This window comes from Convolutriloba macropyga, chromosome 5 (genome assembly GCF_964194025.1).
Source record: "Convolutriloba macropyga chromosome 5, txConMacr16.3, whole genome shotgun sequence".
In the NCBI taxonomy this organism is placed as follows: Eukaryota; Metazoa; Xenacoelomorpha; order Acoela; family Convolutidae; genus Convolutriloba; species Convolutriloba macropyga.
Window position 1 is genome coordinate 39363463 of NC_134472.1, and position 18277 is coordinate 39381739.

Sequence of the window (18277 nt, forward strand, 5' to 3'; positions counted from 1 at the left end):
CTCAAAAAATCAAATACTATTAAAACTAACAACAAAAACATTCAAGTTTCCTTCACAAGAAAGCAGACGCATCTTTTTATTACAGACGCAAAGTTACAAATCATTAAAATCAAATAGAAGAGCAAAATTTATTCAAATATCGATTTTAAAAGAAGCATAAACGACTCACGTTGGGTGAATTGCTCTCAAACGCCCGGCGAGGAGGCTAGCTTTAGCTTAATTGAAGGGACGTGAGGTGAGCGCGAGGGGCACCGTGGGGCTAATGGGGGGCAACGGTGGGAAGGGTTTTTGGCTGCACGGGGCCCTTACTAGACGCCTAACTAGATAGATAGTCAATGAGACCCATTAATACCATTAATGAGACCAACTCACAGAACGTAAACAGAAAAAGGGGCGACATTCAAAAATTCATTAACACTTTTTGAAAACAAGTTGTCAAAGTTGTGAAACCCATTAGATATGAATTGAAATAATTGTAATATTAAAATATGAAATGAGTTACAGAACAACAAAGAAAACTACAAAAGCGGAAATGCAAAAATCAACAAAACTTTTATGAAAACAAGTAGTCACTAAGTCGTGAAAACCATTGATTTCAAATCCAATCACTCAATTACTTGAACTTTGTCCCATTGGAGGACAAATTACGCCTTTTAATCATGAGACTAGAACAGAACAGCAAAAACTTACAAAAACGGGCGAAATCCAAAAAAAAAGTTAATTCATGAAAACATATAGCGTCAAAGTTTAAAACCCATTAGTTGCCTTTTGAGGTGTTAAAAAAATAACAATATATCATTGGAACACATTTCTCACCGTTCAAAACTTGTGCAGAAAAAGCTGCGAAAACAGCAGTCAAATTGCCGCACGTGAAAAAACTTGAAAATCTGTTTTAAAACCAGTTTCTAAATTCACTTTAGAAGCAGTTTGAAGATAAACCGGCAAATAGCCACCGTTGACGATCCCCGTTGGGATTGAAAAAGAAAAGATAGAAATGGACCGAATTTCTTTTGTTCAGTGTCAAAAAGTGTTCTAGTTTGGGGTGCAGTTTCAGTTAGATTCTTAAACTATGCTAACTCAACTTCTAAACTGAAAGCAATTAAGCTTAATACTGATGTCAGCTAGCAATCGCTCTAATGAACTTTAATAACCTAATGCTCTATGACTTAATGACCGGGCATTATCGGTTTATCCCGTTTCTTTTGATTTTGTTCTTTTAACTTTAACAGTATTCACTACATTACGTAATTCAATGCGTGAAAGAATTTAAAATCCATTCAGTTGAAACATTGAGCTAGGTAAGTCAGAAGTCAAGCGTGAAAAGAAACAAAAAAGGTAAAGCAAACTAAAGAAAAGGAGAGCGCTTAATAAATAGCCGTTGAGAGGCTGACGGCGGCTATTAACCACGAATCCAATTTGACTTCTCATTGACGAGATAAAGACCCCCGCTTCCGTCTCTAAAGCGATAAGAAAAAAACTACTCAATCAAACGTAATTTATCGAAATTCTGTCCGTTTACGACAAAATTAAATAATTATAAGGGCTGCGTCGTTCCAACAACGGTTTACGGTTCCTCTGTGCCTCATAATAATAAGACTAAAAGAAGATAATAGAAAATGTTCAAAGAAATGCTACGAAGTGGACACTAAATGCACATTACACCTACAAAGATCGACTCAGAAAATTAAAACTCACTTTGTACATATATTGAAATGCACATCCTATTGCTCGTATTAATTTCTAGAGGCAACTATAACATTAATATCGGCAATTTCTTTCAACCAACTGCAAACAACACCCGACAACGTGACCGCAATGAGATGGGTGTCCCGAAGACCCACCTTAAGAAAAAAATTCAGACTTCTTCGAAACAAATTCAGAACCGCATTCCTTGTTAATATCATATTTAGAGCAGTTGGAAAAGATATGCATAATATCCAAGAAGGACCTCCTCAATCTTCTGTACTGGAAATACAGCGAAGCGGATTCGTGTACTTGGACAAATTAAAAAAAAAACTATAGATAAAGCTAAAAAAAACTGTAGAATATCATACTCCTTTTCGAGTCGTAAAAAGAGCATCAATACAATTCAAATCCTCTGGGTTGTAAAATAATGGGGTTTCTATAATAGCCAGTTAAGATGAGGGTAGCTATTAAAAAAACGTCAGACAAATTGCTGTCGACTGACAGGCGGGGCAATTTAATTCAGAGGGGGCTTAACCTTGAGCACACCGAAGTCAAGCATAAAAAAGTCATTCGAGAAATAACGTTCTACAAGAAAATCTAAAAACGGTCAAGCAAAAATTTAAAATAAAAAAGGACACACGTTTACAATAATTGCTTAAAATTTCGTCCTAGCAATTAAAAAATTATTATTTCAAAGCAACTCACATCAACGGTGGCATCATTGTTGTAATCCGATCGTCTCAGAGGAGAGTAAGTTAGCTTAAGAGAGATTGGCTTAGTTTCCGCGAATTCAGTCGTGTAGAAGAGTTCCAGTTTGGACAAATAGGAGCCCAAAATGTCATCGTCTTCAGGGTTGTCACGACCAGACACATTGTCCACCAGGAACATCCGGCGATAATATCTTGCTGAAAACACACCACCAATATCAACATATTTACTAACTAACCAAATGACAACAATGCTATCCCTAATTTCTTCGATTTTTCTATCAGACAAGAAGATTGCTGGCTTGACATGCTATAATTAAAGATTTTTGATGCAAAGTTACCTACTTTCTACTTCATTCTCCGTAGAATCCATTTTAATCTCCCAGGATTTTGTTCATTCCTACTTCCAGGGCGCTATTGTTTATAGCAATCACAAAATTCATCATAAAATTCAGAATCAGGAAGAAGGATCTTATTAATCGCAAAGTCATTGAGGGCAGGAGTGGATGCTTAATCATGGGAGAGCGCACAGATCTAGGTAGATGTTGAAATTCTTCTATCAAAAACAAACTATCTAGAAAGTTTAGTTTGCTCAAAACTACTATAAATTACATGGACATGGTGCTAATTAAAACTGATAACAATCCCAAACATTTCAATGCATGTGATAGATTAGAACTCAAACAAAATTTGTAGTCAACATTAGGTTGACCTGATTCAACATTGAGCACTATGAGCAACTACAGCAAACCTCAAACAGCAATGTTTTAATTATGCCGTGTGAAATTAAAGTTAAATAGGAAGCACAAGTTAGAACTTCTAATGATCATCATCACATAAAAGATATCTGAAGTTAGTTGATTAGCACACGGGATATCTTACTGTCGATCTCATCTGAAAAGGGAAAAGACGTTAAGAATCCACAATCACATTAACCCAATCAACCAATATGTCAACAGCAGCTTCAAACAGATTGCAGAGGATGCTTATTAAAACAACCGACTTACATCGGGCGAATTGCTGGAAGAGATGGAATCCAAATAGCCAGGTAGAGGAGGGCGGACGCCGAGCGGTGAGTGGAGGTACGAAACTTTTAAATTTAAGAAAACAACCGCCCTTCACAACATGAAATTATCTCAAAACAGTTCTGTTGAACTGCATACTTAGAGATTAGCAAGGCGTAAGACTCTAGGAGAACTGCTCAGCCATTTAATGTCATCCGGGCGTTACCTGTTAATCCCCTTCTTGAGGACGAAAACTTAAAAAGGTAAGACAAAAAATCAGTCACACGAAAAATTGCATAAAAAAGACCGCAGGACTAATATAATTGCAACAAACTTCGTTTGAGAGCAATTAAACAGAACGTTTAATGCAGCTGTTTAATAATAACCTATCGAACAATAAAATGGTCTAATTTTAACTTGTTATTAAGAACAATCCATCTGCTAATTTTGTTTAACAGATATTGGGGAATTAAAGTTTGCTATATGAGAAAAAAGTTTGAGAGATCTAGAGATCTCTTATTAAAATCTGACATTTTGCCAGCAGAACTTTTAATAAGCCAGATGAGTGTTTCAAAATTTAGAAATGATATTTCATTACTGAAATCAGACGGCACTGAGAGTTTTTTCTTGGTGGTAATGTCTTAGTAAGGAAAAACAACAGAACTGAACAGCTAATTCTCCTCAGGTCGAGCAGTCGATCATTACAAAAAAGAAACATCCAAAAACGAAATAAACTTCCAGGTGAAGTCTGGATTATCAAATCACACTCACAGTTTAAACGCATGTTAAAACAGCATCTGCTCCAACAATTCAAACTTGTACCGTTGGAAAGGAACGTTGGTGGCTTCAAAAGTTATTTTTACCTTTAAAAAACGGAACCACTAATTTTGTTTGTACTAATTTTGTATACAACATTTTAAACTTGTAATTTTTAACCCCTGGGATGTATCTTCAATTTACTTGTTTAAAAAACATACCCGGCAGATTGCCGGAAAATAGCCGCCGTTGATTCCAATAAGCATGATTGGGATTGAAAGAATAGAAGATATTGAAAAAAAAGATTTTTGTACAAAAACATTTTTTAAGTCCGATTTATTTTGATGGCATTTCGTAGTTGAACATAACGTACTTCTGTTTCTTAGAGAGAGGCTACAGGGACTACTATCAATACCAATAAGCATTAGAGATGGTAACTAAGACTTATAGGAACGACGTTCAAATAGCGGGCATCTAAAATTGGGCTTTATGGATTTATCCCGTTTCTACTTCTGACTTCAATTTTTTATACTGATTCTGTTCATTTTGAAATGCTTTGCTGAGCAACTGATGTTCAAAATCACTTATAGCAGAATGAGAGAAGAGAGAAACTAGCCTAGAGAAGTCAAAAAGATATCACGCCAAATGTTGAAAAAGCGGCAAAATGAGGTAAAGCGAAACATTTTTTTATTCGACGAAGTAAAAAAAATAGGAGCGCTATAATAGCCGGCTGAGAAGATGAGGGCGGCTATTAAAAATAACATGTTTTTGTTGTCAAACAGGCTTCCATGTCTGTTTCTGTCCCCAATTATCGGGCGAGTAGATACGACCAATCAAGCAACCCCCTCCTGCTGAGTCGCAAATGATCATCTGCATCAATAGAGTTTTTGTCTCTAGAGATTTCAATAATTCAATTTCCTCTCTGGTATGTTTTCAGGCCAAGAACTTAATACTCAGAGTTCTTCACTCAACTTTTTTGACCTGCTACGAATCTCCAGGAAAAAAGATCAACTCAAACCTTCGTTCCTTGTGAGCTAAAACTCCTGTTTGGTGTAGCTATCTAAAATTACTAACGCGCCTAACACATTTTTTTGAGAACTTTAAGTTTGCTTTGTTTTTTGATAAACGGAACAACAACCTAATCAATCAATAAATTTTGTGGAATTTGGGCTTTTATCGATTGAAGGAATCTAAGAAGATTGTGTCATATACAACCAACTATCGGTGGCAAAACCCATAAGCAAATTGTTTTTCGTAAAATATTTAAAATTCCTGGTAAATTGAAACCTGACTTGTTCCACTTACTGTTAACTGATTTTTACAGTACGCACTTCTCGCCAAACTGCTATTCATTTACTTATACTTCATCGCCCTTAAATTCAGCGTGAATACTGAAATCAATCCATCTAAATGATTGTTTCAATTATACCGCGGAAATCAAGGCTCAAGAAAAAAATAAACCAATGTGAAGTAAAGTTTTTAATCAAAAAGGTTGAATTTTCCAGCGAGAGAAACTCAACGAACGACCTTCAAGCAATACAATACAGCAATTTTTAGAGCCTACTAGGACATTTTATGTTGAATTACAAGCAATACTCAAAATTTCTACTCATTTGCTTATATTTCATCGCCCTTCAATTAAACTTGCATGTTGAAATCAATTAATCAGTTAAAAATGTTACATTTTCCAGCTAAAAAAATTTATGGACTTGAGAAAAAAATTACAAACAATTTTATAGCCTAGTGGGACAATTTTTTGTTGGATTGTAATCGATATTTGAACAGGGCGAAACACTGAAAAACAATGGTTGAAAGGATGAATTTAATTTTCCTCCGATCTAGAGAATGAGTCACATCTTTGCCGTCGATTCAAGAACGCAAATGACAAATGCAAGAAGAACTTTCCTTCACACCTTTCCTTTTCAAACTTTAAGAACTTTCCTTCACACCATGAATTTATGTCTCCAAAGAAGTTCAGTTGAATTGCATACTTAGAGTATAGTAAGAAGAGGCTCTAAAAGCCCTTAATACCCTCCGAGAGCTACCTTTTATCCTGTTTTTGAGGACGAAAAGTTAGCAACGGGCTCGTTAGAAACGCTAGTCAGACGAAAAATCGGTCAGGCGAAAAATCGCATAAAAAGACTACAGGACTAATATAATTGATACAAACTTCGTTTGAGAGCAATTAATAAGGTGTCAGACAACAGACCTTCAAATTTTTTTAACTAAAGTCATCATGCTCTTGTAGCAGTATCATGAGGATGGTTTTTTACGGTACGAATTTGGATCAAACAAGTTTATCTTTAATAAGTACAGATTGTAACGATGTGTGCTCACTCTGTTGATGAGACTGGCAGTTTTCAATCTAATTTTATGGTTTTATTTCATAATCAAATTTCTCAAATATTTTTCTTTGCTAAAAAAGAAACCAACTTTGAAAATTAAAAAACCTATTTTTAAAACAGCCCAGAAAAACGCTATCATATTGTTTGAAAGCTCACTCAAAAAAATTGTTGTAATGTTTACGAAGCTCCATCTAAAACTCACCGCTGCCAGCACTCGTCTGAAAAGTCATGGGGAAGTCGAACAGCTTATCTGTTGCATCATCAGTGGTTGTAAATTTCATATAGACGTCGTAGAACACTGTCTCATAGTCGTCTACTAACTCTCTCACCCGCAGACTACACGTTTTATCAAGGTCTTTACCAAACCTGTACGCTAGCTGTAGAGAAAACTGGTCTCCTTTACACAGCTAAAATAATATCAGTCTATTTGCATGAAAATGCGTCATGTGTTTCCTCGATTACGTACAACTACGCCGACGTAATACTATGCAGAAGTTTAAGAGTGCCGAAACTGGAACTGATTTTAAAAGTGCCGAAACTGCTAATACCAATTACTTATCAATTAAAAGCTAGCAGAATTTATTTTCAAAGCAAACAGGGCATGCTGATCAATAGTTCGGTTATGATAGATTCATATCAAGTCCCACGGCCTCTGAGGCATGGCCCTGGTCCTCAATTATTATTGATTGCTTTAAATATATCTTCCTCAATGATCTTGTCCTACTAAATAAACTCTAAAATCTCGCCACTTCATTGTGATTGATTCAGAATTATTGCGCTCATTTCAGTTTAAGTGATCTGATTGGTTTAGAAATTAACCGGTAGAAAAATTGAATATATTTTCTGCACTCTTATACGTCGGCATTGTTGTACGTCACCGATTCATCAATTATCCAACTTCCCTCTAGCACATGAAGTCGGACAAGTAGCCGCTACATCGGCTTTCGCGCAAAGTGGAGAGAATATCAAAAGGGATTTTCGGTGACTTGTAAGAGAGCTAAGTTAAAAGAGCCAATTGAAAGAGCCGAAAATTTATTCAATTTTTCTACCCATTAATTTCTAAACCAATCATATCACATCAACTGAAATGAGCGCAAAAATTCAGAACCCATTGCAATGAAATGGTGAGATTTTGGATTTGTTTAAATTTAGTAGGACAAGATAATTAAAGCGACATAAATTTAAAGCAAACATTAATTGCGGACCAGGTCCATGCCTCAGAAGCGACTACGTACAACTATGCCAACGTAATACTATGCCGACGTTTAAGAATGCCAAAACTGAAACCGATTTTAATAGTGCCGAAACTGCCAATACCATTTAATTATCAATTAAATTCTAGTGGAGTTAATTTTCAAAACAAACAATTCACTCTCATCAGTAGTTCGGTTGTCATAGATTCATATCAAGTCCCACGGGCCGCTGAGGCATGACCACGATCCTCAATTATTATTTTTTACTTAAAATTTATCTTGTTCCAATTATCTTGTCCTGCTAAAACAACATAGCCAACCGATTGCCCGAAAATATCTGCCGTTGACGCGCTTGATGCACATCGGGATTGAAACAGAAGAAGAAGAGACAGAAAATGACCCAATTTTTATTTTTTCTCTTTTTTAGAGTGTCAAAAGAGTGCTTTAATTTCGCGTGCAGTTTCAGTTAGATTCTTAAACTATACTTAATTCAGCTTCTAAACTGAAAACTAATAAGCTTACTACCAATGCCAACTAGCAAACACTCTAATGAACTTTGAAAACCTAATGCTCAACGACTTAATGACCGGGCTTCATCGATTTATCCCGCTTCTTTTGATTTTGCTCTTTTGACTTTGACAGTATTCGCAACATTGCGTAATTCAATGAGTGAAAAAATTTAAAATCCATTCAGTTGAAACAGTGAGTGAGGTAAGTCAGATGTCAAGCGCGAAAATCGTCACTTATGAAAAAGGAAAAACGTGATAAAAAGGAAAAGCGAATTTCGAAAAAAGGAGAGCTCCTAAATAATAGTCGTTGAGAGGCTGACGGCGGCTATTAATAAAATCCAAAATCTCACCACTTCAATGTGATTGGTTCATAATTTTTGCGCTCATTTCAGTCAAAGGGATCTGATTGGTTTGAAAATTTTTCCCCAGAAAAATTGAAAATTTCAACACTCTTATACGTCGGCATTGTTGTACGTCGCCCTCAGAGGCCCGTTTGACTTTATATTAATCAATGACAGCCGAAATACTGATCAGCGTGCATTGTTTGCTTTGAAAATAAATTCAGCTTGGCTTGAATTGATAATTAATTGGTATTCGCAGTTTCGCACTTCTAAAATCAGTTCCAGATACAGCACTCCTAAGCGTTGGCATAGTATTACGTCAACATAGTTGTACGTAATTCTCAGCGGCTTATGGGACATGATATAAAAATCTCATAACCGAACATGAGACCAATTAACTCAATTCAGTACTTTTCTTGGAGTAATTACTTTTCAATAAAGTACCCTAAATTGTTAGTTCTTAATCCAATTAAGTACTCACAATTTAAGGGATTTAAAGGCAACTTTCGGCTTTTTAAATCAAGCCAGGATTCGGCGCTTTATAACGTCGGCTCTCTTGCACGTAACCGGAATTTACAAAAGTACTTAGTTTTTGGCCACAATGTTATTCATACAGTCAACCGACATGTACTCTAAGTGATAATAGCTTAAGTTTTGTTCACGAACAGGGTCTGAAGAAAGTTTTCTTCAATTAAATAGATAAATTTTCAGCAACCATTTTCAGCTCTCACTAAAAGAGATTCTTCTTAACTGGTAACATTATTTAACAATAAAAAAAAACAGGCAACAAAATTGCAATATATGTATTTTGCTCTAAGATGAACTTTAGTCATTTTCGTTACCTGAAATGCACCTGTGTTCCACGCCTCCACAAAACCCATGTAGTTGCCATCAACATCGTATTTGTAACCCACAAGTCGAAGCCAATCCGACTAAAAATTCAATTAATGAATTACGGAGTTAATTCTTAGATCACGCCTCAAAATTTTCAGTATACCTGAAGCAGCTTTTCTATTGATGCGATAAATTAATACGGTAAATTTTAAAAAATTAGCCCCAATAAACTAAGTATTGCGATAATTACCAAGCTATCGGCATCTATGATAGCCACTGGATGGAATGTCTATTAATTTTCTTAAGATTGGATTTCGTAGTTAGGCTAGGCAGACTCCTTCTTCATAAGACAGGGTGATTGGAATCCAAAACAAACATAACCTACTAACGTCGGGTAAATTGCTCTCGACAAAACGGCGACCGGTGAGCTTTGGTAGTAGCCAGCTTGAGCTGGGCTTAGAAAGGCCGCATGAAGCATTAGGGCCGGGGTCTCAAGAGGAGTGGGTGCGAGATCGGGGAGCTAGGGGTGGAATTAGATGTCAAGAAGGGTCCAGAACTGCCTTTAAAGTGTGAATCCGTGGTTTCAGCAACTTCAATTTGTGCACGAGACAAGCAGAGTTCTAATTTTAGATGTGCTCAGCGACTTAATACCCTCCGGTTTTTACATGTTCATCCAGTTTTGAGAAGGAAAAAGCAGTTAATAAACACTGAACATGGTAACTAAGTGTAACCGGAACAAAGTTGAAATACCGGGCACGTCGAACTCGACTGTATGCGATTATCCCTTTTCTATTTTTGATTTCGTTTAGACTCCGTTCATTTTGGATTGTTTTCATCAAGTGATCAAGTGAAAAATAACACCAGTCTACAGAAGTCACGCATAATTTTGAAAGACTAGGTAAAGGAAAACCAAAATGTTGTCTAAAGAAGTAAAAAAAACAGCATTGCAGGACAAATTCTGAATTTCAACCTACAGAATTAGACCACCTTGATTTTAGTAGTTTCTCATAATTAATTAGTTAAAATTTTTGGAAAAATATTGATCACAGATCTTTTATGCTACTTTACTACGAGTTGCAATAAAAAACTTTAAACTCAATCTCAAAAGTTGGTTAAAACAGTTAATAATTGAATCTTTTCACCATTAAACATTTGTTCTGGGCAATAAGCAAATTTTTCACCTATGCAAAAAGATAGAAAACCAACTCTTCTACCCCCTATACGAGTCTTGTCTTCTTTAGCATAAGCTAACCAAAACCAAAAGTAACTTAAGCCATTCGCCGGAGAGCAGTTCGTCCGACGTTAGTAGATTGATTGTTCCTTCTTAATTTTCTTTAGCTTTCGATATGGCTCTAATGTTTATATAGAACAGTTATTTCACCAAAACAGTTCTCTTAAGCGTGTTGAAAATTGACAGTGTTACTGACGTTAATCGGTCATCGAACAACAAAGGCGAAAAACATGGAGCTTAATATGGCCACCGCACTACTGATGAAAAGACGCTCTTGTATCAAGAGAAAAACTCTATTCAACTAAGCGTTTTTTTTTATATAGATTTGCATCTTGGTTAAACCTGCATCGCTTTTTCGAATTTTTGGTTTTATGACGTTTCGAATTTAATGTGCAAACGCACATTATCAATCGTTTTCAATTATCATTATCAATTATCAAACATTTTGGTTAAGATAATCAACTTGTAGACAATTTGGCACAAAATTGACGAAAAGCGGGAAAAGTTGGGGGTTTCACAGGTGTCATTTTTTCCTATCCACTATGCACACTATTGATCTTTAAATGTTCATAAAATTTAAAGTTCCATAAGTGAGTTCAGAAGTCATTTTTTTAGTGAGGTAAGTCACGCAATTGACCTAAAAGGAGAAAAGACGTCACGAACAAAAATTTCAACTGCAAAGCAGTAGAAGTCACTGAAGTCAATGAAAAAGTCAATTCCAAGAAGTCAGGGTACGACGAAACAAAAATCTGTTAGACGATAAAAAAAATTAGGACCGCAATAATAGCCGCCTGGAATTGCTGACGCTGCTATTAAACATAGACCGACTAACGATGTACCAGTTGCCCTCAAACGACAACAGGGTCAATTCTGAGGGCGGTCCTGTTAAAAAAAATTCTTTAAGAGTGCAAAAAACATCCGACTAGGACGGATTTATAACCGCAACCTCTTGCGTCTTAAACTGAAGCACTTATGACTCGGCTAACAGGCACATTTGATCTCCTAGCTTACAATCGCTTTTGATTTAGCAACACAGACTCAATTTCCCAATAAGAGCAATATAGGTTAAGCAAAATCAAGAATAAAAGCGTGAAAAATTTACTCAAGAAGCGAAATCCAAAGGAAGTTCAAGACGAAGAAAACGGTCAAACAACAATTATGCATATAAAAGACACGTTTACAATAATTTCTTCAAACTTCGTTCGAGAGTAAGTAAACACTATAGTACTAATCAAACTATTTTGAAAATTAAAATGACCGAAGTTTTCCAAAGAGGGCAAATATACAAGTAAAATAGTAAATTTCTCTTTCGTCTTAAAAAGACAAGATCCTTGTTTCGTTGAGCTTTTGACTTCGTGAAAAGTATCGTTATATGATAATTGGCGCAAGTTTCTCCAATTACATCTGAATCAATGTATCAAAATTATGGCTTTCGCATGAATTAGAACCGCGGCCACAGCACGTTGACATTAAGAAGAACATAGCTGGCAGATTGCCAAAAATAGCACCGATAGCTTTGTAGATATGCAGTTTCAAAAAAGTAAACATGATCGACTAACATCGGGCGAATTGCTCTCAAAACAATTTACGAGCGGTTTGCTTCGTCCGTATATAGCTACCGTTTCCGGAGGCTAGCTTCAGAGCTTAATTGAAGGGGCGCGGAGTGAACGCGGCGGCTGAGCTTCGGGATTAACAGTCCGCGGGCGTAGGGAGTGGCAACGGGTTTAAGTGGGTGGGTGGAGAGGGGGCTGATGTTGGGGGGGGGGGTCAAACTCTCAAGAACCATGAACTCATGTCTTTCAAAAAACATATTTGGGGAATCGCATACTTAGAGTCTAGTTAGCCGAAAGGCTCTAAGAAAACTTAATGCCCTCCAGGCGTTATCTGTCTATCCCATTTTTGAGGACAAAGGCTGGGACAAAAAATTGGTCAAACAAAAAAATTCATTAAACATACCCAACAGATTGCCGGAAAATAGCCGCCGTTGATTCCAATAAGCATGATTGGGATTGAAAGAATAGAAGATAATGGGAAAAAAAAAGATTTTTGTACAAATACATTTTTTAAGTCCGATTTATTTTGATGGCATTTCGTAGTTGAACATACTTCTGTTTTTTAGAGAGAGGCTACAAGGGCTACTATCAATACCAGTAAGCATTAGAGATGGTAACTAAGACTTATAGGAACGACGTTCAAATAGCGGGCATCTAAAATTGGGCTTTATTGGTTTATCCCGTTTCTATTTCTGACTTCAATTTCTTATACTGACTCTATTCATTTTGAATTGCTTTGCTGAGCACCTGATGTTAAATATCAGTTTTAGCAGAATGAGAGGAGAAAAACTAACCTAGAGAAGTCAAAATGATTTCACGCAAAATGTTGAAAAAGCGGCAAAATGAGGTAAAACGAAACATTTTTTTGTTCGACGAAGTAAAAAAAATAGGACCAATATAATAGCCGGCTGAGAAGATGAGGGCGGCTATTAAAAAGACTAATATAATTAGCACAAATTTCGTTTCGAGAGAAATTAAAAAAAGACCAAAAAATCTTCTTTTTATTAATTGCTGAGATTTTAAATTTTGATCAAGAATCTGTATAAACCATTTCTGCTTCTATAAGCTGCTCTCAATTAACCTTTAATAACAAAGACATATAATCCATTGACCTTATATTCTGTGCAATTAAAGTAAACAAAAGCCTTTTTAAGAGTGAGGAAAATCAGTTTCGAGAGTGAGTCATGTGTCGAAAACTTAATTACACGAATAATAAAAATTCGCTCTATAAAAGTGTGAAAATAACATCATCTACGCATTTCAGTCCAGATTTCATAATTGAGCGAACAAAAAGCAGATCTGACGTGATCGTGACATTTGATGGTGGCAAAAATCATGACGAAGAAACGGAAAACATACAGAAGTCCTGAATTACTAAATATTCAAATAGGCCAAGGTACAACAAGGATTGGATTTGTACAACCCTTTAAAAAAATTGATAGAAAAATGGAGAACAGTAGAAAATCAAAACTATATGCTACATGTGACAAAAAAAACACTATTCAGAAGCACATGTTTTATAAACACTGTCTTCTCGTTAAAATTCCAGTAAAAATTTTCTTGCCGCCAAAGACAATCTAATTTTTGCTCCACTTCTTCGGCATGACCAAAACCACTACTCAAATTTAAATTCAAAAATCATGACAATGTGCAAAAAGATCTTAAATAACATAGTCGGACAAATTCCGAAACGACTCGAGTCGTCTCAGTAAACAAAAATTGCCAATTTAAAACAATGAAATCCAATAAAACCACTAAAAAAACTAAAAATTATTAAACCTCAAATAATGAAACATACCCGCTAGATTGCCGGAGAAAAGCCGCCATTGATTCCTATAACACCGATTGGGATTGAAAGAACGGAAAAACGACAAAAATTGATTGTTGTACAAAAAACATTGTTTAGGTGCGAACCATTTCGGTTGCATTTCGCAGTTAGATATATTCCTGTTTCTTAATGAGAAAATGCAGCGGCTAGTATCAATGCCAAAGAACATTAGAGATGTTAACTAAGACCTATAAGAACAAAGTTCAAGTAGCGCGCATCTTAAATTTGGCTGCATGGGTTTATTCCGGTTCTATTTTGATTTCGTTTCTCGATACTGATTCTGGTCATTATAAACTGGTCTGCTGAGCAAATGCTGTTTAAAAGGACTGAGCAGAATGGGCGAAGGACAAAATTAGGCTAGGGAACTCAATAAGATTTCATGCAAAATATTGAACAAGTTGTCAACTAAGGTAAGGCGGAACCAATTTTTGCTCGACGAAGCAAAAACAATAAGAGCACTATAATAGTCGGCTGAGAAGCTGAGGGCGGCTATTAAAAACTCTGAAAACAGGCTGTTATTAGAAAAAATAATAATAATATTTATGAAAAAAATTAAAACAAATACAATTAAATTTGTTTTAATTACAATAGTAATTAGAAAAAAATGAAATTAAATTAACATGAAATTAAATTTTGACAACGGAGCCGGCAGATTGCCGGAATCGTTGCGAAATAACTTAAGTTACGAAATAATTAAATTAACTTAGCGGCTTCAAATGACCTTACTAGCGGTTATTATATACCACTATAACCGCTAAACATAACCGACTAACGTCGCGAACTGCTCTCAAACGACCCGCGAGCGCTTGGCTTCGTCAGTAGCTAGCCACGGTTTAGGCCAGCTTTAGCTTAATTGAAGGGTCGTGAGGTGAGCGCAGCGGGCGGGAGGGGCGCACGGGGGCTGACAGCGGGCGGCAACGGTGCGGGAGGTAGGGCACCGATGGAAGTTTTTTTAGGGGCACGGGGCCCTTTCAGCCTGAACGATGTGCAGGGGTGGGGATTGGGGGGAGGGGAGCCAAGTGAGAGGGGGCTGATGGGGGCGGGGGGGGGGGGGAGGGGGTGTGGGTGGGGTCAACCTCTAAGGACCGCCATTGCTAATATAATTGCTACAAACTTTGTCTGAGAGGTTTAAAAAATTAGTGAAAAAAGACATCAATTTTAACGCACTTTTTATTTGACTTTTAGTTTTAAACTGCCGCAAATTGATTTCAGCCTCTGACTCTTGTCCCCACCTAAACCAAAAAGTCAAGGGCGTAAAAGTCACTCGAGAAGTTAAAACCTTCAATTGAAAATTTTGCATAAAAAGACCAACACTTTACCATAACTGCTTGAAACTTTGTTCGAGAAGAATTAAACATGACCGACTAAACGTCGGAAGAATTGCTCTCGAACAACCCGCGAGAGCGTGGCTTCGTCAGTAGCTAGCCACGGTTTAGGCCAGCTTTAGCTTAATTGAAGGGGCGTGAGTTGAGCGCAGCGGGCGGGAGAGCACTGGGGGGCTGAGGGGGGCAACGGTGGGGGAGGTAGGGCAACGATGGAAGTTTTTTTGGGCTCATGGGGCCCTTTCAGCCTGAACGATGTGCAGGGGTGGGGATTGGGGAGAGGGGAGCAAGTGAGAGGGACGCTGATGGGGGCGGCGGGGAGGGGGTGTGGGCGGGGGTCAACCTCTAAGGACCGCCATTGCTAATATAATTGCTACAAACTTTGTCTGAGAGGTTTAAAAAATTAGTGAAAAAAGACATTTAGTATTAAATTGCCGCCAATTGAGTTCACTTGCTTGAAATTGTGATTGAGAGGGAATTTTAGATCACGCGAAACGCAAAAATTGAAGGCTGTAAAAGTCACTCGAAAAATCAAAACAGTCAAGCGAAAATAATGCATTAAAAAGACCAACACGTTTACAATAATTGCTATGAACTTCGTTCAAGAGCAATTAATAGAGCTCGCTAAAATTCACAACATAACAGCCTCTTTAGTGAACTTTATTACATATGAGTTCCTTTGGCTTAAGCTAATTCAAATTAAACTTAGCTCTAAAGTGCAAAAAGTCATTTTATTGAGTGAGGTAAGACACGTACGTTTAAAATCTAATCAAGCTTATGACCTAAAAACCTTTTTCAGAGAGAAGGAGAATCGACGTCGTACGCGCAAAAGCCGTTAATGAGAGGAAATTCAGGAAAATTGACTTTTCAGCTTTGTAGTGTGAACAAATGTAAAGCGAAAGAGCGTCTGACGGCGATCCAAAAAATCAGGAACGCCGCAATATAACTACGTTTGCTTACAGGTTTGCAGCTTTAATAATATAAGTGAACACAAAGCCAAAGAACCTTTCTCAACCAAAAATAAAACCAGAAAAACAATTGGCGAAAGCCGCATGTTAAAAAAAATTTCGCTCTCTCAAAAGCAGTGAGCAAAAAACCACTCTTTTTCTGATCTGATTTCCAAATTTGTTCAACACTCAAATCACTCCAAACTATTTCACGCGTTCCATTTCCTGCTTCAAAATTCACTACATAATTGATAAAAAAACTTCTCCAATACTCCTCTTCGATTAGGAAAGGCGGCGCCCCAATTCTCTTAATTGTAAGAAACCAAGAGGAAGGCCAATAACACCTGCTATCGCTTTGTAGCTATTGATAAATAGAAATCCCTCTAAGCAGTTGATGCTAACAATTACACTTACTAAAATATACCTTTTAGACGCTGGATAATGATTTCAACCTTAGATTTCTCTGCAATGATTAGTATGATATGACCATAGCATACCTTGACACCCACTTGCTGGTAGAAAAAAAAAGATTTACATGCTAAACAAATAACAAGGTAGAAAAAATCCAAAGGATTTCGCTAGAGGACAATAATAGTTGTTTAAACTGTTACTCACATTTTTGCCAGTATCCATAGTGTAGTCGTCAGGGAAGTTTTCTGTTGCCAAAACTTTGTCATCGGTGATTATCAATGATGGCATCGTTTTTGGACTAGAACAAGCATTTTCGGACTCAATAAAAGACAATTATATGGTTCATTGTCGCATTTTAAGTTTTCGAGATCATCTCCGGTTGTTTTAGAAGCCTAGGCCCGAGCTTGAAACGCGAAAAAATGTCAACTTAAACATGACCAACGACAGACAAGCAAGGGTTTGGGCTTTGATTGTATCTAACTTAAGCATGGGGAGGTTAGCCTCAAAGGGTGAGGATAATAAAAGCGGCGGGGTCCAGCTCAGACTTCAAGCCCTAGGACGTAACCAGTTTACATAGATAAGATCTTTTGAAGTCAAAATCACTCAAGCGAGCTGAAGATTATTCTATAAAAAACGTCGAAGGCAAAATTTTGCAGTAATTTCTTCAAAACTTCGCGCGAGAACAGCAAGAAGTTATATGTAGGGCCAAAAATATTTTTGCTGGTGGGAGGGGACTTTGAAGAAAGAATAATAAAAGTAGCCTACAGTCCTTCTGTCACAACTTCGTCCTCTGCAGCCAGATTGTAGACACTACAGATCGAGGGCCCATTGGTATTGAGTCTGTACACTGTCATCACACACATGTTAGCTATCACCTGACACGCCTTGATGTCACGGTAGATCTGAAAGTATCCACATGAATCATAATCGAACATTAATACCTCGAACAGCAAAACATTTGTATGAACTCGTTGTATATCAACAATACCTTGAACATAGCCGGCAGATTAACGGAAAATAGCCCCGAAATAGACAGGCGAGACTCTTATTTCAGCATAATCGAACAACTTCGGACGAAATTCTTCAGAACGACTCGTAGGAGATTTAATCCATTGTAGTCTGCTTCTGCCGCGGGGGTAGAGGTAGCCTAGAGGGGGGCTACGATGTTCACTAAAAGACTTCAAATGACGTCATTAGAGGTCATGATACACCACTATTAAGAGATAAAGTTTACAAATTGTCTATGTTTACAATAATAGTTACAAGATTCGTTCGAGAGCAATTAAAAACGCTTACTGGGACCAAAGACAAAAAAGATGCTAAAAAAACATTGAAATTCTGATTTGAAATCCTATTTTTATTTTCAAATAAACTAAAACCAACGTTTTTTCTATATAACTACATTATCCCATTTACATTATAAACTTACATAGTATAAACTTGCATAGCGAGTATAAATTTACATAGCGAATACATTCTAGTAGGAGAGGAAATTGTAGCTGACTTTGTACCTTGTGGGCTGTTTATGGGTAAAAGTTTACAGCAAATATAAGCCATAAATGAAAAATGTATATCATATAAAAAATTTTAACATAGGATAATACCTAAAT

At 36.8% G+C, this 18277-nt stretch overlaps 1 protein-coding gene across 2 annotated transcripts in view; it reads right to left on the minus strand.

Annotated features, from left to right (window-relative positions):
* The window catches only part of LOC142339389 (meckelin-like), a 77063-nt gene that overhangs the window by 16724 nt on the left and 42062 nt on the right, over positions 1-18277 (minus strand). The window contains exons 5-10 of one of the 2 annotated variants that reach the window (XM_075389402.1): positions 17433-17569; positions 16872-16965; positions 9384-9473; positions 6701-6905; positions 3276-3287; positions 2392-2591 (exon numbers count right to left, since the gene is read on the minus strand). In XM_075389402.1, the coding sequence (XP_075245517.1) occupies positions 2392-2591; positions 3276-3287; positions 6701-6905; positions 9384-9473; positions 16872-16965; positions 17433-17569 (738 nt within the window). The remainder of the gene's footprint in view (positions 1-2391; positions 2592-3275; positions 3288-6700; positions 6906-9383; positions 9474-16871; positions 16966-17432; positions 17570-18277) is intronic. The other variant, XM_075389403.1, reaches the window with a different exon arrangement.